This window comes from Trachemys scripta, chromosome 6 (genome assembly GCF_013100865.1).
Source record: "Trachemys scripta elegans isolate TJP31775 chromosome 6, CAS_Tse_1.0, whole genome shotgun sequence".
NCBI classification, from domain to species: Eukaryota; Metazoa; Chordata; order Testudines; family Emydidae; genus Trachemys; species Trachemys scripta.
Window position 1 is genome coordinate 101,883,483 of NC_048303.1, and position 26,649 is coordinate 101,910,131.

The 26,649-nt window shown below is 39.8% G+C and overlaps 1 protein-coding gene across 5 annotated transcripts in view; it reads right to left on the minus strand.

Moving 5' to 3' along the window:
• Positions 1-26,649, minus strand: part of CCDC171 (coiled-coil domain containing 171) — a 260,589-nt gene that overhangs the window by 85,002 nt on the left and 148,938 nt on the right. For all 5 annotated transcript variants that reach the window (XM_034774120.1, XM_034774118.1, XM_034774119.1 and 2 more), the window contains one exon: positions 18,562-18,693. In XM_034774120.1, coding sequence (XP_034630011.1) covers positions 18,562-18,693 — 132 coding nt within the window. The remainder of the gene's footprint in view (positions 1-18,561; positions 18,694-26,649) is intronic.

The following is a 26,649-nucleotide window of genomic DNA, read 5'->3' on the forward strand; positions in this document are numbered from 1 at the left end:
AGAGGATAGCCCAAGGGAAGGATGCTTGAAATAAAAGGCTAGATTCTCTGTCAGAGTTAATGACATGACTTCCTACAAGAAAACTGAAAAGAGAGCATTGAAATTGACAGAGCCTGAAGGGAAAGTGCTTCTTCTGGAAACCACAGCAAATGGGCATAAAACAATAGTCATGGAAATTATTATAAAGAATAAGATGCTCAAGAAGAACATTGATCCTATAGAAAATAATTTATAAATTAAGACCATTAGGTGGGGAGTTTGTTGATAAGTTCAGGTACTGAGAGTTTCATGATTAGTGGCTACCTAAGGCTCTGGGGACACCAAACTTTGTTCTAACTATTGAAGCAAGCTACCATTTAAGAAGGAGGATCTTGCTGATGCATGGAATATTATTTTCATTATTTATGCTTGGTAGTGTACAAGATGAAAAATAAAGGCAATCATTGTCCCAGACATCTTACAGTTTAAGCAACAGACACAGAGGAAGATGCTGAAACTATTCCCTTCCTCCTCTCTCCCATTTTCTTTCTCTTTTCCTCTTAGGCAATATTGGTCATTTTATTGTGGGTTATATTTGTGAGTCTCATGGAGAAAGGGAGTCTTTGCTGTGTGTCAGTGTACATATTGGGGTCCAGGATGCTGTGTGTCAGTGTAGCGGGGTGAACACCTGCTCCAGCCCGGAAGGGGTTGGAAAAGCCCTGCAGAGGGCTGGGGCTGAGTAAAGGAGCAAAACCACAGCTGATTGGGGCCATGCCCCAGCTGAGCAATTTAACCTTATAAGAAGGCCAGAGCAGCCAGAAGCTGAGGAGTCTCCCTCTGACAGGAGAGAGAGAGACAGGCCTGGCTGCAGGGAGCTCACTTGGGGACCTAGAGTGAGGCAGGGTTGGGGAAAGGCCTTGGAGGCTGGGAAGCCCTAGGCCAGCAACTCCCCAGGCGGTAGGGCCTGGTCCTAGGCCCATATAGATATTGGGGTTGCAGAGGGGCAACCTGAGGGTGGGTAAAGGCAGCCAGTCCAAACCCCTTGTTGCCTGTGATGATTGGCTGATAGACCGCAGTCTGCCCCAGGGCGCGGGGGCTAGATGGTGACTGGCAGTAGCCACAACTGAGGTGACATTGGGATAGGCGGTGGGGGTTCCCCTGGGTGGGGAGACCCAGAGAGAGAGTGGGGTACTGCCTGGGAGGCAGCACCCAAGCCAAGGGCACTGGAGTCCGGGAGGGACACGGGGGCCAACAACAGGCGGGACACCTGGCCTGCAGAGGACGCTCCGAATGCTGGGTGAGCTAATTCCCGAGACAACCAGCAGGAGGCACCGCAGGGGTGAATACGCGCCTCATAACAGTCAGCACAAGAGGGGCGCCGGTATTGGAAAGTCATTCCATGAATCGGAGGGCATGAAGATGGAGTGGGAGGAGAAAATGACAGACACCAAGACTAACACCACTGAGGGAACACACTAAGAAACTACATCTGAGATTTAGGCTGGGCTTTTGAGGGGCAGATGAGCTGATTAAACTTGATATGGTGGGGAAGGGAAAGCTAATGAAGTGACTTGAAGAGGGAGTTATATTGCCTGATGAACTGCCAAGGAAGACAATTTTAGAGACTAAGTTTTGGAATGATCAGAGGGGAGCAAAATGGGGAAATTAATATTAGATTTCCAAGATATTGTGGGGGAAGGCGCAGCAAGACTCCATAAGACTCTAAAGATACTGGGAATATGTTACTTTGCCGTTACGTTAGCTTCATGGTTAAGTGATGTACACCTAAGAAATACAACGAAATGCATGTGCGCACAGGTACATTAGCTTAGGAGTTTAGAGCCTGATCCAACTCTGACTGCAGTGCCAAAGAAAACTGTGCTGATGGCTGAAAAAAATTACAAGATTAAGGGGCTGACAAAATTATTTACATAAATACCACAGAGATCTTCTATAAAACTCTAATTCAAGTTTAATCAGGATTATTTTGACAAAGCAGTTTGTGTAAACAGATAAAGAAAAAAAGGTACAAGGTGTTACATGTGTATCTAATGTAGGAAAAAAAGATGATATTGTATTTACTAGAGATTACAGAATGTGACCTCAGAGGTAAAGAGCCTACCATAAAGCATATGCATACAATGAATGGGCCAGTGCTTTAAATGCTTAATCATGCAACCTTAATATATTCAATGTATTTTTTAAATGGAATTGTATAAACAGTTTTCATTCTGTTGTACTGTCTAACACACATTAGATGTCTCAAGCAGAAAAATTTCTCACTGGGAAACTGATTTTATTCTGAAATTGTTTTAGACAACCAGCTTTAAAAAGGGTTCTAGTCAATGTTTTTGTTCTGGCAGCATCTAGTTAGTGTGGACAGGTCACCTATCTCTTGAGAGAGTTTTTGAAAAACGTTCTTAAACATTTTTCTACTTTGAGAAGGAGTTTGTTAGTTTCCCAGGGCAAAAAAGGAGGGAGGTTTGGATTGAATGTTTATCTGAACCTATGAAAGTCACACCCATCCACAGGCCACCTTGATATTTGATATGTATCCCTAATCATTCAGACTCACAAAATTATTCCATTCATCCACCAATCTCTTAGATGCTTCTTCTCTCTCCTTTCCCACTTCCTTTTCAATCTTGGTGGTTTCTCCTTTTACTTTCACCCTTGCCTTTCTCTGTCAACATCAAAAACTCAGGTACCACACCCATACTTTTCAAAAGTAGATGCCCCACTCAAAATATACTTGCCCTGAAAAGCAATGGAAATTTTGAACCCTAAAAACTGATGCTGTTTTCAATCCAGTAAACAGTGTTTGGACTTGACTATTGTAACTCTTTAGCAGCATGTTCCACTATCCATTAATCAATTTGGTAACCCAGTAACCAAAACAGGTTAAACATACACATGCAATCCTGAGTTTACACCCTATCCACTATTGTAATAATCTTTGTACAAGGTATGCCTTGCAAGGTATCATTTAAAAACTCATAACTTGCAGGTCAGTATTGTTATGGTGAAATATAGGTAGCAACATTATATGTGAAGTTATAAGATTCCCCTGTATGATGTTAACAACATGTGTTCCAAACCCACAGCCCTGCTCAGGCAGAAATCAGCAGGTCTGTCCTAAACAAAGTAATGTGTGTGCCTTGCAGGACCGGCTCCAACGTTTTTGCTGCCCCAAGCAGCCAATAAAATAAAATAAAATAAAATAAAAAATCCGCCATAAAAAAGCCGCGATTGGCAGTACTTCGGCGGCAGGTCCTTCCCTCTGAGACGGACTGAGGGACCCGCCGCCCAATTGCTGCCGAAAAGCCGTACGAAGAGCCCCTCTCCATTGGCCGCCCCAAGCACCTGCTTCCTGCACTGGTGCCTGGAGCCGGCCCTGGTACCTTGATTTACATTTAAGCAGTAAACAGTCATATCAAATGACCATTCCTTGGCAAGAAAGGGAGGCAGGGACAAAGAGATCAGCGTCTTAGCAAAGAAACAACATAAGCTCTCCTTCCTCCACTAGACCCCTTGTCTCTTGGTTCTTAGCTGGAAATGCTTTTCAGTGAGGAACCGAAACTATAAAAAGAAGGGGCAAACACCCCAAGACACCCCTTTCTGTCCCTTGGCTGCCCTCATTTGCTGCACTTGAGAAGACAAAGGAAACAGCTGTTGGACTCTGGTGGGCCAGAGAAGGTCCTGACCTGAAGAGTTTGATCAGTAATGCTGTTAGAAGCATGTGGTGAGAAACTTCGCTGGATTCTAATATAGTTTGTTAAGTTAGGTACCAGAAAGCATTTTATATTTATTTTTCTTGTAACCATCTCTGACTTTTATGCCTTATTGTTTGTACTCGCTTAGAATCTCTCTGTAGTTAATAAACTTGTTTTATTGTTTTATCTAATCCAGTGTGTTTAAGTTAAGTTAGCTGGGTAACACTATTTAGGATAACAAACTAGTGTATATTATTCATTTAAAGGAATAATGGTCTTAATATATTTGGACAGTCCAGGAAATGGCTGTGCAATACAGGAAACATTTTTGGGGGAAAATATGGAGTGGGTTGGGATCACCCTGCAGTATAACCAAGGCTAGTGAGAGCCAGGGTGTAACTGGCAGATTGCAGTTACACACAAACACATCTGGAAGAGACCTGAATGCTGGTGGCTGGTTGTGAGCAGTCCAGGTTGGAGGCTACAACAACAAGGCATTACAGAGCATCCCAGGTTACAGGGGAGAGGTGACAGCCCCCCACTGGTCTGGATTATACCCTGGTATGTCACACCTAATAACCAAGACAACAGTTTAAGTTACACATGCAATACGGGAGTACAAAAAGAGAACAGATGCATTTCAAATTGTAAGACTTCATGCATCTGAAATTCACATATTTACAAAACATACACTCTAGAACTGCACTTTCAAATAGGATAAAGATAAGAGAAAATTTAGTATAACTCAAAAATATATCATTTAATTTTTAATCCTTCCTAAACTTTTTTCTTTCAATTTCACTTCATCAGTACGCCACTTGGGACACAACATCATTCTATTTCTTAAACACAAGACAACTGTGGAATTAACAGAACAGCTTCATTTTTATGCCTAGTTTTACATTCTGAAAGGTTTACTTGAGTTTTCCTTAATCCTTAAGTTGCATATTCATTGCTATATTTCCTCTAACTGCTGTCACTTAAATTGTCATGCAGAACAGGGCAAATCGGGGTCAGTTTATGTAAGCGGCATCAATCTGAGAAACTTCATCAGTCTTTATTTCAAGGTATTATGCAAAGAAAACTGACATTAAGAGAGCCTTAACTGACAGCAAACTAAATCAATCAGCAAATCACTAAGCCATAATAAACTCGCTCAAGTTGTAGATAACCCTTCCTTTTCCAGGCCTTTACCTAAACAGCCCATCAAATGTTGCCTTTGACCAAAAATCCCATCAATTCTGTTACAAAATCTTAGCCGTAATATAGTGTAAAACTGCATAAATTCTCATTACTTTCAAATTATCAATAAGGATAAGCAAAGATAAATCAGGTTTGTTTAGAATGATGAAATAGTAGGCTGTTAAATTAAAAACAAAAGATTCAAGATTTGGATAGACTTTAAGTTGACTACTAATCAACTAGCTAAAAATTGAATAGGGCCTGCTCCTGCTCCCAATGAAGTCACTGGGAATACTCTCAGACTTCAATCACAGTATGATAAAGCCCAGTACAATTTTTCTCTGCTATTCAACAGATTCACACACTCAACATTCTTCTACCTTTTTTGCTTTGTTTTGAAATTAAAAGAACCAGAACCACAAAGCAGACATCAGAGCTTCAACTTCTCTGACCTTTCACTTTATACTGTGTTATTCATGAGTCTATCCATTTATTTAGGTACTCATATGGCCCTCAATAGCATAATATCTAATCTCCTGAATGGACTCATCCACAAAATGGTATTATATGCTGCGTACAGCAATATCAAACAATAGGAAAAAGATTACAGTACACTCAAGCTAGGGCAGAGGAAAGAATTGATAAAACAAGTTCTTTCCAAAAGATACTACACATATTCCCTGTCTAGTTATGGCAAGTCTACACTCAAGGGCTACCTTGGCACAGCTGTGCTGCTGTAGCACTTCTGGTAAAGACAAGCTATGCCGACGGAAGAGCGCTTTCCCATCGCTGTAATTATTTCACATCTGCGAGAGGCAGAAGCTATGTCGGCAGGAAAGCATCTCCTGCCGACAGAGCACTAGTGTGGACAGCGCTTAGGTCGATGTAACTTACTTTGCTCGGGGCTGTGTCTTTTTCACATCACTGAGCGGCGAAAGTTACATTGACTTAAGCAGTAATGTAGACCAGCCCTTAGAGGGAAACGATTTCTTCAACTGAAAAAGGAGACTACTAACACAGGTGGTGCCAAGAAACCCTCTTACACTGTTTCCTACCACCAAACGTTTTCCTCTTGTATCAATGGCATATATGAAAAGCTCAATCTAACACTGCACGTCTCATCTTACCAAAGGAATAATTACTATGAAATAATACTGATACTTCCTGCTGGCTCCTCAGCATATATCCTGGTTGGCAACAAGCTGAAAACTACAAGAAGAAAGCAGAACTGCAAGCAGGAGCCAAACTAATTAAATCTGAAAGTCATCACAAGAAATCAAAAACTAAAACATGAGGGCAGGGTCCACTCCCCTCTCCTTTCTTTGCACAATACAAGGACAGAACGTAATTCCCCATTGTGATTGATATTATCTTTCCAGAAACTGATGACTTGATGAGCCAAAGAGGCAGCAACCCCTTCTATGCTCACTCTGATTTCCTTGACCCTCCAAAAATATATGGCTGAAAAAGTGTGGATTTTTTTCTTTGGTATTTTATGGACTATGACTAAACCCTAAACAGGATTGGTGCTACACAGTGTTACCCCCAAAGGGCTTACAAGCTAAAATGACAAAAAAAATGGGTTAAGGGCGGGGGAGTATGCTATACAAGCAGAGTGATTGGCAGGATGATGGATATACAGCTTGCAAGTGCCAGTTCTTTTGTTAACTGTATTCCAATATTTATTTATTTGGGGTGTGAGGAGTGGAGGGAAATGGCAAAAAGGGTGAGCAAACAGGTGAAAGGGAGTCAGGAAGACAAAGGAAGGAAGATATCTATCAAACAACAGCTTCTATAGCTATCCTCACAAAAATACCACTTAAAAATTAAAAGAATATTAAGATCTATTGCCAATGATGTGCCAGTCAAGAGGTTGGAAGGTAGCTCAACATATGCCATATGCAAGAATCTCTCATTACCAGTTTATAAAATAAATCATAACCGAAAAAGGATTACTTATTACCATTTTAATAAATCCCTGAAATAAGTATGAACATCTGTAACTGGAGGTTCTTTAAGATTCATGGTCCCTATCTGTATTCCACATGTGAGTACACGTGCTCCAGGCACCTGAGACCAGAGATTTCTAGCAAGTAGTGCCAATTGGTCCTCACCTCCACCACTGCCCTCCTTGTGCTCCAAAGCAAGGGCATAAGGGGAAGTGCAGACCAACGCTCTCCAGTTCCTCATCTTATCGTGAATCAGAAAGAGCTGAAGCAGAGATGGAGGAGGGCAGTTAGTGGAATACAGACAGGGACCACACGTGCTCTGGATTATGAATAGGAGAGGACATCCCTATCTCCTTAAGGTGGTTTCTTTCTCCAGTGCCAATTGGAGTTGCAGCTATCAAGGGATGTGAAGGGTAACAAGAGGGTTTCTACAGGTATGTTAGCAACAAGAAGGTGGTCAGGGAAAGTGTGGGACCCTTACTGAATGGGGGAGGCAACATAGTGACATATGTGGAAAAAGCTGAAGTACTCAATGCTTTTTTTGCCTCGGTCTTCACAGACAAGGTCAGCTCCCAGACTACTGCACTGGGCAACACAGTATGGGGAGGAGGTGAGCAGCCCTCCGTAGTAAAAGAACAGGTTAAGAACTAATTAGACAAGCTGGACATGCACAAGTCCCTGGGTCCAACTCTAACACATCCAAGGGTGTCGAGGGAGTTGGCTGATGTGATTGCAGAGCCATTGGCCATTATCTTTGAAAATTCGTGGTGATCGGGGGAGGTCCCAGACAATTGGAAAAAGGCAAATATAGTGCCCATATCTAAAAAAAGGGAAGAAAGAGAACCCGGGGAACTACAGACCAGTCAGCCTCACTTCAGTACCCAGCAAAATCATGGAGCAGGCTCTCAAGGAATCCATTTTGAAGCACTTGGAGGAGAGGAAGGTGATCAGGAACAGTCAACATGGATTCACCAAGGGCAAGTCATGCCTGACCAACCTGATTGCCTTCTATGATGAGATAACTGGCTCTGTGGATATGGGAAAAGTGATGGATGTGATATATCTTGACTTTAGCAAAGCTTTTGATACGGTCTCCCACAGTATTCTTGCAGCAAGTGAAAGAAGTATGGATTGGATGAATGGACTATAAGGTGGATAGAAAGTTGGCTAGAATGTCAGGCTCAACAGGTAGTGATCAATGGCTTAATGTCTAGTTGAGTATCAAGTGGAGTGCCCCAGGGGTCGGTTTTGTTCAACATCTTTATTAATGATCTGGATGAATTGCACCCTCAGCAAGTTCGCAGATGACACTAAGCTGCGGGGAAGAGGTAGATACTCTGGAGGGTAGGGGTAGGGATAGGGTCCGGGTCCAGAGTGATCTAGAAAAATTGGAGGATTGGGCCAAAAGAAATCTGAGTCCTGCACTTAGGAAGAAAGAATCCCATGCACTATTTCACTAGGAGGGTGGTGAAGCACTGTAATGGGTTACCTAGGGAGGTGGTGGAATCTCCATCCTTAGAGGTTTTTAAGGCCCAGCTTGACAAAGCCCTGTCTGGGATGATTTAGTTGGTGTTGGTCCTGCTTTGAGCAGGGAATTGGACTAGATGACCTCCTGAGGTCTCTTCCAACCCTAATATTCTATGATTCTATGTCCCTCAGGAAGGCTGGTCATGAAAGGAGAGGACATTGAGGGTTGGGATGGCTAAAGATATCCTCTGGGGAGGTGGTTTAGGTTTCAGTTCATCCCAGAGTGTGAGGTGTTCCAGTGGTCTGGACCCATGGATCCGGCGGATCCGTGGTCATGGTGGATCCTTCTGGGGGTGGTTCCATACCACAGAAGAGTCTAGCCTGCAGTTCTTACGTGGCGTCAGTGGGTGCACATCCTTTGGCTTGTGAACAAGAACCTTAATAGGTACTGGTGGATTCTTTCTCCTTTGTGCCTTAGTCTCATGTTCAGGTAGCAGACCTAAATTCTTAGGATCCATGCACGAGGACTCACCTGACTTGGATGGAATCGGGGAGGGATCCCTTTTTTTAAAGGCAGACATAGAAGGAGAGATGTGTCCTTGCATTTGTGAGAGTGCCACTTATTCTCATGAAAAGCCTTTGTTAATGATTCCTTGGGCTTAGAAGCTGTGGCCTCAGCTCCTGAGCTCATTCTCGGAGGGGTGCTGCTCATTGCCTGAGGCTGATGTACAGGGGGGTCTTCCTGGCCTGGATCTGAGAAGGCTATGAGACATTATCTCAATGTGAGCTCTTGTCCCTCATGGGTACAAGGAGGGAAGGAACGGCAGATGCTGTACTTAGCGGATATGTGAACCTCTCCAAGGCAATCAAAGTAGCACTGATTTTCTTCACTCATGGAGAAAAAGCAGAGGCAGGAGATAGAGTTCTTAAACCCTGGGAATCTGGGTATAATCTTTGGGTAGAGGCTCCCCAAGATAGAGAGAAATTAAGCTATACTTATTATATTATGACACTAAAATTCTAACTAACTACACTAAAAACTATGAACAATTATATTTCCAGGTTCTGAAGACGAAGAAACATGGAGGTAGCTATGGACAGAGAGGATTCTGACTCAGGCCATATATCAATAAGAAGGAATTGGAGAGGCATTGGTCTGTGCCACCGCCTGCATCCTCCATTCAGAGCACACAGAGGGCAAATGTGCAGCTACAGACCAATGGACACTATTTGCTAGAAATCTGCAGTCTCAGGTGTGTGGAGCACATGCGTACCTATGTGTGGAAAACACACAGAGACCAACACTCAAAGAAGAATCTTTACTTCCTACCCAGGTCAGAGCATTTCAGAAGTATAACTACACAACCAGCTATAACAACTTAAGAACAGGTATACTGAGTCAGACCAAAGGTCCATCTAGCCCAATATCCTATCTTCTGAAAGTGGCCAATGCCAGGTGCCCCAGAGGGAATGAACAGAACAGGTAATCATCAAGCAATCAATCCCCTATCACCCAGCTTCTGGCAAACAGAGGCTAGGGACACCATCCCTGCCCATCCGGACTAATATCCACTGATGGACCTATCCTCCATGAACGTATCTATTTCGTTTTTGAGTCCTGTTATAGTCTTGGCCTTCACAACATTCTCTCACAAGGAGTTCCAGAGGTTGACTATGCGTTGTGTGATAAAAAACCTTCCTTTTGTTTTAAACCTGCTGCCTATTAATTTCATTTGGTGACCCCTAGTTTGTGTGTTATGAGGAGAAGTAAATAACACTTCCTTATTTACTTTCTTCACATCAGTCATAATTTTATAGACCTCTATCATATCCCACCTTAGTTGTCTTTTCCAAGCTGAAAAGCCCCACTCCGATTAATCTCTCCTCATATGGAAGCTGTTCCATACCCCTAATCAATTTTGTTCCCCTTTTCTGAACTTTTTCCAATTCCAACAGATCTTTTTAGAGATGGGGCGACCACATCTGCACGCAGTATTCAAGACGTGGGCGTACCATGGATTTATATAGAGGCAATATGATATATCCCTTTCTTAATGATGCCCAACATTCGGTTTGCTTTTTTGACTGCTGCTGCACATTGAGTGGACGTTTTCAGAGAACTATCCACAATGACTCCAAGATCTCTTTCTTGAGTGGTAACAGCTAATTTAGACCCCATCATTTTATATGTGTAGTTGTGATTATGTTTTCCAAAGTGCATTACTTTGCATTTATCAACACTGAATTTCACCTGCCATTTTGTTGGCCAGTCACCCAGTTTTGTGCAATCCTTTTGTAGCTCTTCGCAGTCTGCTTGAGATTTAACTATCTTGAGTAGTTTTGTATCATCTGTAAATTTCGCCACCCCACTGTTTACCCATTTTTCCAGATCATTTATGAATATGTTGAATAGGACTGGTTCCAGTACAGACTCCTGGGGGACACCACTATTTACCTCTCTCCATTCTGAAAACTGGACTTGCAGGGATTACTATATTTAAAGAATATTCATACCCTACACATTATTGTAATAATCTTTGTATAAAATATGCCTTGTAAGGTATCATTTGAAAACTAATACCGTGCTGGTCAATAATACCAGGGCTGCATGTATGTAGCAACATTATATGTACAATTAAGACTTCCGTCTCGAATGATGTTGGTGGCACATGTTCAAACCCAGGTAGCCCCAATTAGGCAGAACTAGTCAAGTAGGTCTGAAACAAAGGAATGCGTGTTTATCTCAATTTACATGTAAATTATAACAGGATCCTCAGGCAGCAAGAGGGGAAGACAGGAGACAAGGAAAATCTGCCTTTCAACAAACAGAGGTGAGAAGAAATAGCAGGAACTTCTTTCACCACCAGCCTTCTTTACTGTGAATGAATTTTAACTATGGGTAACCCTCAGGAAAATGCATTTCAAAGGGTAACTGAACTATATAAAAGTGAGGGGCAAAAACACCCCCAGTTATCTCTCCTTATCCATCTCTCTTTTCCACCTAAGATGACAGAAGAAACAGCCTGGGGACTTCGGGATCAGATCCTAACCTGAAATTTGGTGAACCCTGTTGCTGGAAGGAGGTGGTAAGAATTTCACCTTGAACCAAATCTAGATTTTTAAGTTTAGAAAGCTTTTTATCTTTATTTCTCTTGTAACAATTTCTGACTTGAATGTCTTCAATGTACTTGCTTAAAATCTCTCTTTATAGTTAAGTAAGCGTGTTTTATTTTTTAATTAAAACTAATCCAGTGCTGTGAATTGTTTGGGTAACTTCACTTAAGGTAGCAGACTGTTGTATGTTGATGCCCTTGCCTTAGAGGGGCAACAGACCCAATATATCAGGACTGTCCAGGAGAGGGTTGGACAGTGCAAAACACATGTGCGTTCTATAACAGGCTCTATTTCCAGAACTGCTACAGACTTGCCATATAACCTTGGACAAGATATGTAAGCCAAAATTTTCAAACTCATGGCAGTTTGTGGGAGCAAACCGGAAAAAGTAAGTAATATGGGAGGTTAGATCCAAGGTTGGATGCTTGGAATAGAACGAGGCAAGTAATTCTGATAAAATCCAGTAAAGGTCTTCTTGCTGTTCATCCAGATTTTTATAGAACACGTCAATATTGTTTCTGTAACCCTGCACCAATGTGTATTTTAATGTATTTTTGGTAAATTTAAATTTGCAACAGGTCAGGTTCACATGGGGAATTCAGCATCTTGAGGAAATGTTATTCCAGTTTAATGAAGATTAATATATTTACTTAGTTATGAACAAATTCAGTTCAAAGTGGAAGGGCAAAGTATTATTATAAAGAATTGTTCTTCTCTTCAAAAGATATATTAAAAAGCACTCAGTCCAGCAGCAGCACTATATGCTGCTTAATGGGTGATGAGAGTTCAGGTTTTGAGCTCATCCTACATTTTTGGGGCAGGAATGCTGTTGAGACAACATGCAGTACTCCAGAAGGGAATGCTTCATGTTGTTTGAAGGATCACCATGCCCCCAATGGAGCAGTTCAATCCAGTCACAGATTCTCAAGGGAGCTGCACTCAGCCATTCTTGACAAATGTGTGGTCACTGCAATGCTAGGTTGAGAGTGGAGCAAGTAAAATAAAGAGGAGAGCATATGTGTACAAGGGATCACCTAAAACAGCCTTCTCCGTGCTTCAAATGTTACTAAGAACAAAAATAAATAAATAAATAAAAATAAAAATCTAAAAAACAAATTTACAAAGGCAAGAGATTTGGAGCTCAAACTACTACTGTACCCTTAGCTCATCCAGGGTGTGATTTCCAGTACTATATATACTACAATGACTTGGCACAGCAGGATGATTGGAGGAATGAAGACTCAGTGTTTACTTTGAAATCATTTGCTTGTTTCAGTTTGACCACAACTTCATCAGCAACTAAATGTTTGACCACAACATCATCAGCAACTAAACATAAATGTGTGAAAGAAAACAATGTTTTTATTGTTTGATAAATACAATAAGCCTAATTTTTATGTAAAATCTCTTAGCTTCTAATTTATTCAGAAATGAATCTAACTCTATTGAGGAAAACAGGAAAGTGAAAATAAAGACAACATTTCGACATTTAAACTACATTTATGTTTGCCCGATTGATTAGAAAAAAGGGTTTTACTTCTGCCTACAGTACAGTATGATAACTACATGACTACATCATACATGGATGCATAATTTACATAAAATAAATGGAAGGACATAATTTCCTTATAAATTTGTAATGACTATACTCTATCATTGAGAATAGATGACAGTACTCAACTGTATTACTACTACTAATACTAATAACTATAATACCACATTGTGTTTATACAGCACTTTTCATTCCAAAGAACTTCATAGTACTTTGGAAACTATAAAATGTATATAAATTATATATAGTATATCTAAATATCCAAATCTATGAGCATGCACGCACACACACTTAGATCGGTATGAGGATGGAGGGAAAGCTAAAGAGAAAGAGGGCAAGCACACATCCTAAAACACACATATGCAGAACATGAAACCCATGATAACCTTTCAAATGGAACACAGTAAACACTTAGCAGCATATACCAACACTACACACAGTTTAAGAAATGTATGGGGGAAACTTAGTTATGCAGAATATAGATATCCAAATTTAAGTTTACTCAGGGCACCAAAGCTAACAACACTAATTTCTGTGAAAAACGCAATGGGATTTTAATGCTCAGAGCTGTTCAGGGTCAGTTTTATGTCTCATTTGAAAGGTAGCACATGAAGCAGCAGTATCCCCCAACACCATACAGTGAATGGTTCAATAATGAATCAAAGAAGAATCCACTCATCTGTACACACACAAGCTCTATATTTAAACTAAGACACACAAATATATACTTCATCCTCTCATAGAAGCCTGTCTCATCCTTACATACCATATCTTTTCTCACACACAGTGAAACAGTTTCAAACATGCATGTACTCATTCAAACCCCACGTAAAGCCCAGAAATTCAGAGCCTCCAATTCAGACACAGATGATACACCTAGTTAACCACACTCCAACTGACCTGTATGCACACACCACACACAATCATTCAAGCTTAGTCACACCACACAGTAGACACAGACTGCATATGTCTATATGGGAGCATTCATGCAAGTGCCACATTTTCTCCATTTCTCTTTCTGTCTAATATTTTTACTCTCCTTGTAATAAAAGGGCTATACATAGGAGTCATGATAAGAGATTGAAAGGTTTTTCCTAGATCTAATCACTTAGCATGAGGTAGGGTTACAAAAAACTCCGGCCACTATGACATGACAGACAGCAGTATCTGACTTCAGTGGCCAATGACTTCTCTTTAAGAAAAAAAAAATGCAAATAAAATATAATACCAAATAAAAACAACAGCCACAAATTAATAGAACTAATTACAAAGACATGCACATGCTGACTTCTAAGATGGAGGTCAACATAGATCCCCTGACAGATGAGAGGATTAGTCTGTCTCTAATTGCACATCTGTCAGCAACTACCATTCTCTGAACCTCAATGGCTGTCTAACCACATGATCATATACCACTAGTTTCTTCTGCAGTGGAGTTTTCGGCAGTTAATGGGGATCTGACAACTGCAATCCATGTTTGTTGTCAGTGACTGGGTGAACATGTTTTACCTTGGTCTGCATAGGAACAGTGTGATTAGCACTCAGGATGTTCTCAATAAACAGAGCCACAATCTTCCTTGGTTTTGTTTAAATGTATTGTATTCCTCTGGTAGGGCCAATCTCTAAGGGTGGCTAGGACATATAACCTCTAAGTGGCAAGCTATTAATTTGGCAAGTTGTCACACACTTTCTATTTGGGATCTAATACTTATCCCAATTGTGAGTGGGAGGAAATGTTCGACTTCTTGTTGTATTTCTCCTGTGCTACCTTTTTGGCATACAGCTCTTTTCTAACTATGTCCGGAATAACTGACTTTGGTTTGTTTGATATTGGCTTTGTCCTTCTGCATGTGAGTTTCTGAACTCATGATCATAAAGAAGTATTGTGAGATGTGTTGAGACAACGCTATACATGTATACCTTTGATGTGACAAGGATGGTTTTGATTTTCTAAAATCAAGGCCATGCTCTTAGTACTGGTTCTGCATATTAACACCTGCACATGGTATGCTTGATGTGATACCTCAGAGAACTGGTGAAATGAGTCACTTTTCATTGCGGGCCAATGTGTGTTATTAACTCAGGAAACTGTGATTTATGATAGGTTATTACATTGCTACTTGATGTGTAGTGCGACAGCTCAATTAAAAAAAAAAAGTGAGTAGTAGGCCCTAGCAAAAGATTCTCTTTCCAGTTTAATTCAAATAGACCTTGGTAAAGTCTTGGCTAGGGCTATCACGTTGTTTTAATGGGTCTTTTGCATCTTGTTTCCTGTATTCATTGCAAGTTTCACATTTGGATCTCTTCTTATCTTCCATGGCTGCAGAAGTAACTGGGCTTTTTCCACTGACCACCCATCTTGAATATCTCTCTCGAGCTGTTGTAATGATGGGTTCATATTGTCATTCTTGTTTCAGCTTGCCAAGTTTTGTTCGAGAAATGGGTGGCCATAATTACTTCAGACACCCCTTAATGTATCATCTTATTTTCCCTTGTTTGGGGTATTTTAGAAAGCACGTCAAATTTAAGAAGCTCCTTGTTAAGCTTGCACATTTAATATGTATTTTTGCAATTCATTAAGCATTTCATGTAGTCTCGGGTTGAGGAACACGGGCCCTTTGGTCGCTGCTGTTTGTTTACCCATGGATTTTGTCTTTACGCCATGGTATGCATTTTTGATTAGACGCGCTTCAGTTCTCACACACTTTAACAACACTTTCCATTGGGAAACACAGATTTTCATTAGCCCTGTAAATATCCACTGTTCTTTGCAAGTTCAGTCCATTTTCTTTCAAGAAATTTCTTCTGGTTTGGACTTAGTTATCAGTTATGCCAGAAATAACTAGGTTTCTAATTAATTCATCGGTTAGCTGTTCAAATTCAAGCAACTTAGCTTTACTATGTAGGCATGTAACATAATGCTTGAGCGGCTCACCTGGCAGTTGATTTCTTGTCAAGAAAATGTACCTTTTCCAAGTGACGTTCATATGTGCACAGTATTCTTGAAATTTCTGAATGACTTTGTCTAGCATTTGCAGTTCTTTCATACTCCCACTGGAATGCATTATAGATCTCTAATGCCTCTGGGCCCACCACATACATCAAGCATGGAGGATTTCAGCCTCTCCGATTCCTCTGCAATACACTTGCTTTCAGGGAAATTTGGAAGCACTATGATCAACTCCCCTAGCTCTCTGTCAGGTTCCCTTACAGAGGGAGGGATTCAGGTAGACGCATTTGCTACTTTATTGCAAAGATTTTGTTTTCTTTTCAAAACATGCAATACAGGGGCAATACAATGTAGTGCTGGCTAGGGGATGAACTTTATTTATGGATCCCAGTCACTTGATATAGATCAGATTTAAAAAAATTTAGTTCCCCATCACATAACAGGGGTCAGTATTCACTGATTCCAATGGCTACAGCTATACCTGTCACACATTTCTGTTTTTTTCCTGTTTTGAATTTAAAAGAAAATGAAAGAATTCTGTGCAAGAAATTAAACGCACAAAACCCAATGCATTTAGAGTTGAGGCTGAATGCTCATTTTTAACATTTGCATATAATGCATGCTTTAGTTACACAATTGCATGACATTTACCTAATAATACAATGTAAAATAGATTTATAATAGTGATAGGGACCAATCATGCAAATAATCCCATTGATTTTAATACCATATAGGACTACTTGCATGAGTAAAGATACTTCATAACTTAAGACCGTAGGACAGGGTCCTTAGATGCACATTTTGCATACATTTACTCCATGTGATGAAATTAAAACTAAGCTAAACAGGCACCCAACATAAAAAAGGAAATTCTTAAATAAAGTAAATATTTGGAAAATATAATTGATAATATGCTCTGTTCAAGTACTGCTATAAGTAGTTGTTTCAGAATAAACACAGCAACAAAGAAAATCCTCGGAAATTCATGCTTAAATAAACTGTAGACCACGTCCGCTGTTTACCTATATGCAAAGTAACCAGATGCTACTGCTGCTGTCAAGGGCAGAAGCAATGTACATGAGTGAAATCACACCACTAGTTAGCCACTCAGGGAACTCAGCCATGTTGTGCACTAGTCCAGTTCCCTGGCACTCAGTGAAGTCCTGAAATACAGTTTCTTACATTCCTATTCATCCTCATCCCCTAAAGAGGACGAAGGGACAGCCTGTCTTGCAAGAGCTTCTGCAACATTACCAGGGCCATGGGATGGAAAAGGAAAAGACAGGTGGCCTCACACCAGGCTACCAGATTAGAGAGCCATGAGGAAGCAGCTTTAGAAAGGCAGCAGCCTTGCTGTTTTGTTTTTACGTGGCTTTCTCTTCTAGGACACATTACCTCTGGAATCTCACTCTTAGCCACAGGAGTGAATAAGAATGACCACCACTGAGTTAGGGAGAGGTTATTCTACAGCTCTATCCTCTCCCCACCTCCTTCCAATGAGTAAATACATATCAATTTGAATTTAACTTTGTAAAGAAACCTAAGTGGATCATATTGCATTGTATTATTAAAAAAATATTGTATATTATATATTTTGCATGATTAAAAACTGCATCATATCATAATGCATGTGTGCAAGAGGATAGATATTAGAATGAGTGTTCAACTTTAATTCTGTGGTTCCTGAATGTATGTGATTAGGTGTGCAACCCTCACACTTCAGTGGCATACCTTTTACGGAATACCCAGTTCACTTTGTTTTAAAAATGAATAAAATGGAAGCATACATCCACTGTGCGACATATGAAGTGAAAATTCCTACAATTTGCACACAAGTTAACACACTTCAGTTTTCCGTACATAGCAAGAGCACAGTGAAAGAAATATTTATTCACTGTCTTCTCCATTCTCTGAATCAAAACCAAAAAATGTTCTGCCCTTAGCAATACTGTGGCACAAGAATGAAGTAATTTTGAATGGCTATAAAAAGGGTAAGGAATAATGTGTGCATAAATAGACATAACAAGCTAAAACACACACAGAGTCCATTTTTTAGAGTTGAATGTGGGGTCCTTCTTTAGTTCAAACCAATTTTTCCTCCACTGTTCCCCTCCAATGAATTAATACTCTGTAGACATGGAAACGTGCCAGTCTTTAAAACCAGGGATTACAAGAACAAAATATTTTCTGTGCTTGATTATTCTAAACTGCAATTCTACTTAAATTAGTATTGCTCTAAAAATGTTGATTCTTTGACAGTTTAAATCTCCAGTAATCTCTGTTAATTTTTAAAGAAAAAAAATCTTAAACAGTTATAAGAAGCAGGGAAACATTTTTTCTTTATTCTTCTGTCATGTTCAGGTTAAATTAAATAGGAAAGCAGCTTTTCCCAACATCACTTTTCAATCAAATATAACATTTTACATCTTTTTCTGTGGCAATTGTTTTTTTCCATTTATTTAATATTTCATCTCCAATATTAAAAGCTCCTAACAGTCTCTGAATTATATCATTCAAAGATATGTAAGGACATTAGTTTGTTTTTCTTTTTAGCTGTTGACTACAACATTTTTGAAGCTTTTATTCTCTCCACTTAAAGCAGTTTTGTTTCTCTCTACGTCTCAGTTGCAAAAAAAAGGTTATTTAGACTCTAACCTGAAATGCTACAACCTCTGGCCCGCCCTTCAGCCCTTCCATTGCAAAGGTCTCCAGGTGCAGTTTGGGTAGCTGCAGGGTGAAGTCATTCCTGGTTGCCGCAGTCCGTGACAGCGAGATCTGATCTCTGACCTAAAGGGAAAAAAACCCAGCATCAATGGTAATTCCCCTTCAGACACATTAACTGGGATGAACTGGGTCCCCTTGAGCCCACTGAGTGGACTTGCATTGATCGCTGGACCTGAAATCCATGAATAAATTTAGGACTAATTGATTTTTCGTTGCAAATAAATCTCTAATTCAGAGTGCTGGGAGAGAATGCTAAGAAGAAAAAGCATCCTCCTCTGGACTGAAATGAGAAGGGAAGAAGAGTCACTGAGGGCTTCACTCCAACTGGTGGACAAATTTTACAGAGCCATCCCTCCTAAAACACCTAACACAAAAGAAAACAAAAATTGTAGGCAGTAATTACACTTTCCATCCAACAATCATCAACTATTAATAAAGTACTGTGCAACAACACATAAGAAAGAGATGATAAATGAGTTTTGACTGCTGTGTAGAGATCATATTCACATCATAGAGGGGTTCAATAGTACAAATTTAATTAAGCCCCAGAACAACATTTAAAATCCTTCCTAAAACAAAAATAAAAATCTACCTGTAGCAGAATTTTTTTCTTCTGTTAATTGCACAGCCTGTTAGATTTCTTACGGCAGATTCACATAAAGAAACTAATAAATATTAGTATTAGCTAACTTAGCTGTACACCTTCTAAACAAGGAAAAGGAAACCAGTAGCATTTGTACAAAGCCTAGATAGTTTGATTTTTTTAAGGATTGTGAAAGGTAAAAATTAAACAAAATAACCAACCATCCCCCCCAAAAAATATACATGTGAAAGAGTCCTACTTATGTTGACAAATGTAACCATATGCAGTTGGTATCACACTGCCATCTGCTGGCTAAGCAAAAAACTGCTTTTAATACATTATACAAACTTATATGCCATGAAAATGATAAAAATACATCTCAGCTATATAAATATGATGAATATTTTCCCCTTTAAATATCCAAACATGTTACTGTGTCACATTAATATGAAATACTTTCATTATTAACTAAAATCAGCTTTTCCCCACATACTAAAAGTATAATTATATTTTGTAAGTGTCTATTTGTGTGTACTATATACCATACTTGATATATTACACATAGAACACATGTAAAAACTGTACACACCCAATTTTTCCATTTTTATTTGATACAAAAGGTAATTATCAATTTGCCCTTTTCCTAATCTTGCACTATTTTTGGATCTTGCAAAATAAAATTCCAGTAATTAAACTGAATTTAATTATATTATATACTAATATGATATACATTCTATCTGTTACATAAGGTTAGCTACCATGGCAAAGATCATTATTGACTTTTATTGTCAATGAATAGTTTTAGAAGGGAATAATAAAATGACAGAACATACCATTTACCAACACTATTTACAAATATAAATTTGGGCCACTTCTCTTACTTAGAGCCAAACCTTTCTAAAATATCCAATCAATCCTAAATGAAAATATATTCCAACTGATTTAAAATTCTAGATGGCATTTGTCTCCTTTTAACTGCTTCTACTTTTTAAAATGCTATTGATTATACTGCAGAACGTACTCCATGTAGCGTCACAACAATTGAAATCTACTGTGATTAAACAAGTGTGTTTGTGTAATTTTATAGATACACGGGACTACAAATACGTTATTTTTTCATTCTCTGCTATCATCTATAGGAATAGGGAGCTCTACATTTCCCAGGCTGACCTAAAGAATTCCTGTCAATACCTGTGGCTGCCAAACATATGCACTATAATGCAATTTTAATAACAGTATAGGCCATACGTTTTTTCACACATAGTGTACTAGGTTCAGGATATACAGTCCTGTGGAACAAATATATTCTCCAGGGTCTTCTGTCAGAATGTGTAATGCTGTTCAGACATTAACCGTGCTTAATATAACACAAACACCTTATTTTAAACATATATTTGATTTAAATTTTTATAGTTTATATATATCAACTTTTCAGGCTCTTTTAGTTGCCGATATGCACACAGATAAAAGAAAACATTAATGTGGATTAAGGTACTAAGAATTTATCAACATCAAACCACCAGTGTTTTGCCTTCTACCCTTCTGAACCATAGTCAATAGATCTAAATATTTTACTGCACCCTGGCCAATTCATTGTTTGATGTTTAAAAACTCACCCAGAATCAAAGAAAATTTATTAAATTTGAGCCCCCAAATGAGATACTATTAGCTTTGAAAGTCAAGTTTAACTGCGATATTGATGATTCTCTTTTTTCTGTGACAAAATTCACTAGGGAAATCCCTGATGTCAAAGTACAAAAGCAGATTGCTAATACTGGGGGAAGAGGGCGGGGGGAAACAATGTATAAGCAATGTAGGTATAACGCACAGCATAGTACACATAGCGGAGATCCTTTTAACCCTATTAGTGTCAGGCTCTATGTTTCACTACTGGGGCCTGACACTCACTGGACAATAAAACAAGTCATTTTTTTTAAATGTAGTAAATGTTAATCATTAACACCACAACATCAGAAAGGAACGCATTAGTTCCTTAAATGTATGACTCCTGATACAAGATTCCCAATTGAAATATTTCATAATTTTTTAAATCTTTTAGATATAAAAGGATGTATCTTATTTTCAAACCACTTGGACACTTTGCTTAGATAAGATATTTAGAGCTTTCCTTTTGAGAAGTCAAGAGTCGTATATATTGTATTTGTCAAGGTTTAATTGAAATGCAGAAAACTGAAGTCTTTTATTTATTTACAGGCCACATACTGTGCAAACATCCTTACGCTGCTTCACCATAAAGTCAGCACAGTCTTTCAATTGACCACCCAATCAACGTGTGACAAGTCATTATGGCCCCAATTCTGTAGAAGGATCCACACAGCTAAAATTTTATGCATTTATGTCGAATTCCCACTGACTTCCCTTTCAAGATTTTAAATTGAAAGTAAAAACTGTTTTCTAAACCTTGAAGACTTTTTTTTGAGTGCTAGAATGATAGATCTGTACTCAGGAGGAAGTAGAGTTTTTTATTGCCATGAGGAAGTTAATAGAATGTTTGCAAAGTGAAACTTTAAGTTAAGAAAAAACAAACGTTGTGGAATAAAGTGTTGTGCTGATACAAAATTGTACAAAACAATGAAGATATTTTTACTCACAGATTGCAGCAGAGCAAAAGCAAATAGCATATAATTTATTTTTGTACAGACTCTTTCATAGCAAAAGTATCAAATATATCACAGTTGACTTGGAACTGTAAGTGAAAACACAAGTACAGAGGTTTTGCCTGAGAAAGAACTGTAGGACTGAGTCCGTTAAAAAAAAAAAAATCCACACAAATAGATGTATTACAATGACTAACAGTGTGCAAAACTGCTTTCACCATCCTATACAAGGAAAGGAATTTAGAGGAGGAGACCTCAAAAGCAAAAATACTCATATGCACCTATGCTAGATTGCTGCAGGAACTTTGGATAGGTTTCCGGTTCCGAAAAAACAGAGTCATAAATGTGGCTCCTGCAAAGACTTACAGACATGCTTAACTTTCTGTACTGTGAAGATTCCCATTGGTAGAGTGGGTAAGTTAAGTACATGTGTAGTTTTGTAGGATCCAGGATTTTTTTTTTTTTTAATGGTGCCGGAAAATGGGCTAAAACTTAATGGATCCGTAAAGCTCCATGAAAACAACAGACTATGAAAACATTTTGAATCAGTGGAACGTAAGGATTTATGACAGTCTGATTAACTTTTTAACAAATTGGATATACCCACTCAATTTTAAATCAATAAAGAACTGATGAATTAAGATCAAAGGGAATACCAAGAACATAACTTGACATTAAAAGTTAGTTTAGGTGTGTAGATGAAAGAGTTCAATGCACTAATCTTTCATGTCTAGAAACAGAGGGTAAAATATTGTGCTGGTCACAAGTGGAAATAGTTTTGGCTGCATCCTAATTCCCATTTATCTACATCACACATTTGTCTCCCCACCACACAATCTGATATAACTAGCAATACCTGCTCAAGACAGACACAGGACTACGTTCAAGGGTGTTTAAAGTCAAGGTTAAGGTGCACTTGTCTATCTGTGGGCTTTAGTGCCACTCAGTAAATATGGTAATTAGAGATTTTAGTCCCTTACTTTTGGCCTGATTTGTCAACAATGTCTTACAAGAGTAAGTGCTACTCTGCATAAGGCCCGCAGAACTGGTCCTTTTACAAGTACTAAATTCACCTGCAATGGTTGAAAGTAATGCCAGTGGGCTTTAAAACTTTTTGTTCTCTGTTTTGTTTTCAATTAATTGTATAGATCATAATATGGTCTAGTGTAAACATGTATTTAGCATAATAAGGTCTGTGCAAGTGTGAGATGCTCATGTTACTCAGTAGTTAGGAAGCAATGAGAGAGTTGTGCAGGTCATTCCAAATGAGTGCCAAGAAAGAAGTTATACCACAACATCATGTCTTCTGTACATGACATATAATTAACAAATATTTCTTTACACTTTTTAAAATAGCAAGTGACATTTAAAATTTAAAAAAACCCATCTCAACCTTAACCACAGCATTCACTACCATGCAATCAATTTAGCTGCATCGAAGAATGTCCCTATCTCCCAAAGTGCGCACTGAATAACGTGCACGTTGTGCGGGACAAGCCCACTTCATTTACGGTGGATACTGTATTGTGTATGGAACCATTGCCTTACTAATCACATGTCTTGCTTATAAATGACTGGAATGTGTATTTAGCATACACACAGTACTAGAAGATTCTATGCATGCACTTAAGGTTCTAAAATATACGTATTTATTATTTGAGGAATAGCAAGTGATCATGCAATTAAAGAGGATATTGTAATGTACATGGATTGGTGAACAGAGTTAAGATTATATGAAGGTTATCTTTGGCATTCACAATAATTTGGGGAAACAATATACAGTAATTCCTTGCTTAATGTTGTAGTTATGATCCTGAAAAATGTAACTTTAAGCAAAATGATGTAAAGCGAATCCAATTTCCCCATAAGAATTAATGTAAATAGGGAGGGATTAGGTTCCAGTGAAACCTTTTTCACTAGACAAAAGACTGTATACACACACACACACACACACAGAGTACAAGTTTTAAACAAACAATTTAATACTATACATAGCAATGATGATTGTGAAGCTTGGTTGAGGTGATGAAGTCAGAGGGTGGAAGAGGGTGGGATATTTCCCAGGGAATGCCTTACTGCTAAATGATGAACTAGCACTCGGCTGAGCCCTCAAGGGTTAACACATTGTTGTTAATGTAGCCTCACACTCTACAAGGCAGCACAAATGGAGGAAGGGAGACAGCATGGCAGAGAGAGATAGAGACATAAACCCATGTGTGTGAGGGAGAGAGAAAGATGTGCATTGCCCCTTTAAGTACACCCACCCCACTCTAAGTACATTGCCTTTTTAAGTAGATCAGCAAGTTGAGACAGCAGCTGCTACCAGCAAGCTCCCTGCATCCTGAGCCTTGGCATATCCCTCCCTACCCCCCGCTCTATAGAGATGGGGGGGTAGAAGCAGGGGGGAGGGGGACACCCTGACATTAGCCTCCCTTTCCCCATCCCGCACAGCAAGCAGGAGGCTCCTGGAAGCAGCTCCAAGGCAGAGGGAAGGAGCAGCTCGTGGCAGTGGGGGGAGGGACAGTGAACTGCCGGCAACTGATAGCCTGCTGGGCAACTGCCGCACAGGGAACTTAGGGGAGCTGATAGGGGGGCTGCCGGTCCACCCTGGTTCCAAGCCCTCACCAGCTAGCTGCAACGGGCTGCTCTTTCTGCAAGCAGTTGACAAAGCAGGTGGCTGCCAAATGACATTATAAGCGAGTATTGCACAACTTTAAACGGGCATGTTCTCTAATTGATCAGCAACGTAACAACGAACCAACGTTAACCGGACGACTTTAAGTGAGAAGTTACTGTACTTAGGTCTTAATTTACAAGAGGAAAGCACACGTCAGAGGTGTTCCCATTTAGGAGTATAATCCCTGTTAAAAGCAGAGAGACATACAGAAGATTGTAACAGAAGTTATCAGTTTATCATTTGTGTTGTTTCGTGTTTTCTTTTTCTTTCTTTAATAATAAAATAGTCAGGGTTAATAATTGTGTTTATTTTTGCTTGGTCTTGATGACGATGTCTTCTAAAGCATGTAAAAGTACCTTAAACAGTGACCAAACAGTGGGAGCCATACTTCCATGTTGGCAGTAAAAGACACTGTTAGTAAGAGCTGGCCGACCATTTCCTGTTTCTCCAAACTAAGTATTTTAAGTAACTTTTACCACAAAATTACTTGGCATCAAACAACTTAAAATTACCCCTTTCACCCCCATCAGGTTCAGGCAAAGAATACATAAGTAAAATCTGGCAGCACAGCAGGCTGAGCCCAATGGCATAGGAGATATCTATGATGCCTTAATTTAGTCTATACATAAAGACAAGGAGAGCCCTCAGAATGAACTTTGCACTTCAACCCTGATAACAGCAAGATTGACTTTGAGAAATTAATCTCACATTCAAGGGTGATCTGCGTCTAGAAGATGCCAAAGCTGCAAGGGGTGAGGAAGCTGCAGAGAAGAGAGAGAAAAAAGAACACCCATAGACACACAATTAATTAGGGTTGTACAAAATCCTCTGTTTGAATCAATACAGGTTCCAAATGTGCTTTATGACACCTTTCCAAACATCTCCAATTCGGACTGCTGCTGGGGACCAAACCAGCTCCAGATCTGCTCTAACTTGAGCCAGTGGTTAGACAATTCCTAAGAGCTGCTGGGCAAGCTCACCAGCTAGGCAAGCACTGTCCCTTCCATGCCCCAGCCCCCCACTGGGGTGGGGAGCATAGAACTGTCTACGACACGAATCCTCAGCAGCTCTAAGTCTCCTTAGTGCTGCTGCACAGAGAGACTTCCAGACTCATCTTGGTGCAAACTCCTCCCTGAATTCATGCCTACTGTGAGTCTTCACATTTGAATGAGAATAAAAAGATTATTTGCATCAGCTGTGCTCCCTCTTCCCTTGATGCCATACAGCCTTCAGATCTTCCAAGCCCAGACAGTCAGCAACACCCTTTTCCATTTGCTTCCTCAATGCAGATTTTAGACCAGACCTTATGACAGATCTGAGCAACTTCCCTCAACGCCGTTGCATGCAGAGGCTGATAAGGTAGCTGCTGGTGCTGAGGCAATCAGCTGGGACCAGGGGCGGCTCCAGGCACCAGCGCAGCAAGCGTGTGCCTGGGGCGGCAAGCCACGGGGGGCGGCCTGCCGGTCGCCGTGAGGGGAGTCAGGGAGCCTTTGGCAGGTACGCCGAAGGTGCGGGACCGGCGGACCTCCCGCAGGCATGCCGCCGAAAGCCGCTTGACTGCTGTGCTTGGGGCAGCAAAATACATAGAGCCGCCCCTGGCTGGAACTGCCTAGGACAGGCCTGCACTTCTTAAATCTTGTCAATTTAAGACCACCATCAGGGAACTGAAACAAAACTACAAGATAAACAACAGGTAAAGGGAGCTAATCAGACTGGAACTGGTGTTGGGAATGGAGCCAGCCAAGCTACACAGTGGAACGGAGCCTAATAAAATAAACAAACAAACTACACTAAAATGCAAGAAATACTAACTTGACAAAATGGTGCCACACAATAGGGAGAAAGAGGAAGATGTTTCTGATCTCACTGCTACAGTTATTTGAGTATTTATTATCACAATGGTATCTGAGTGCACAGTTCCTTACATAACCACTCACCAAACGAAGGAGTATGCACACAACTCCAAGAAGGGCTCGTTTCTGGAGATTTTTTTACTTGGCGTAGAGGATGCACGCACATCCCCTGAAGTAGGGGCCACACTGACAATACTCAGAGGAGAATTATAGTAATTTGATATCTTTGATATCTGTTAAAATAACACCATAATTTCCAAATTAACATCTGAAACCAATAACTAACTT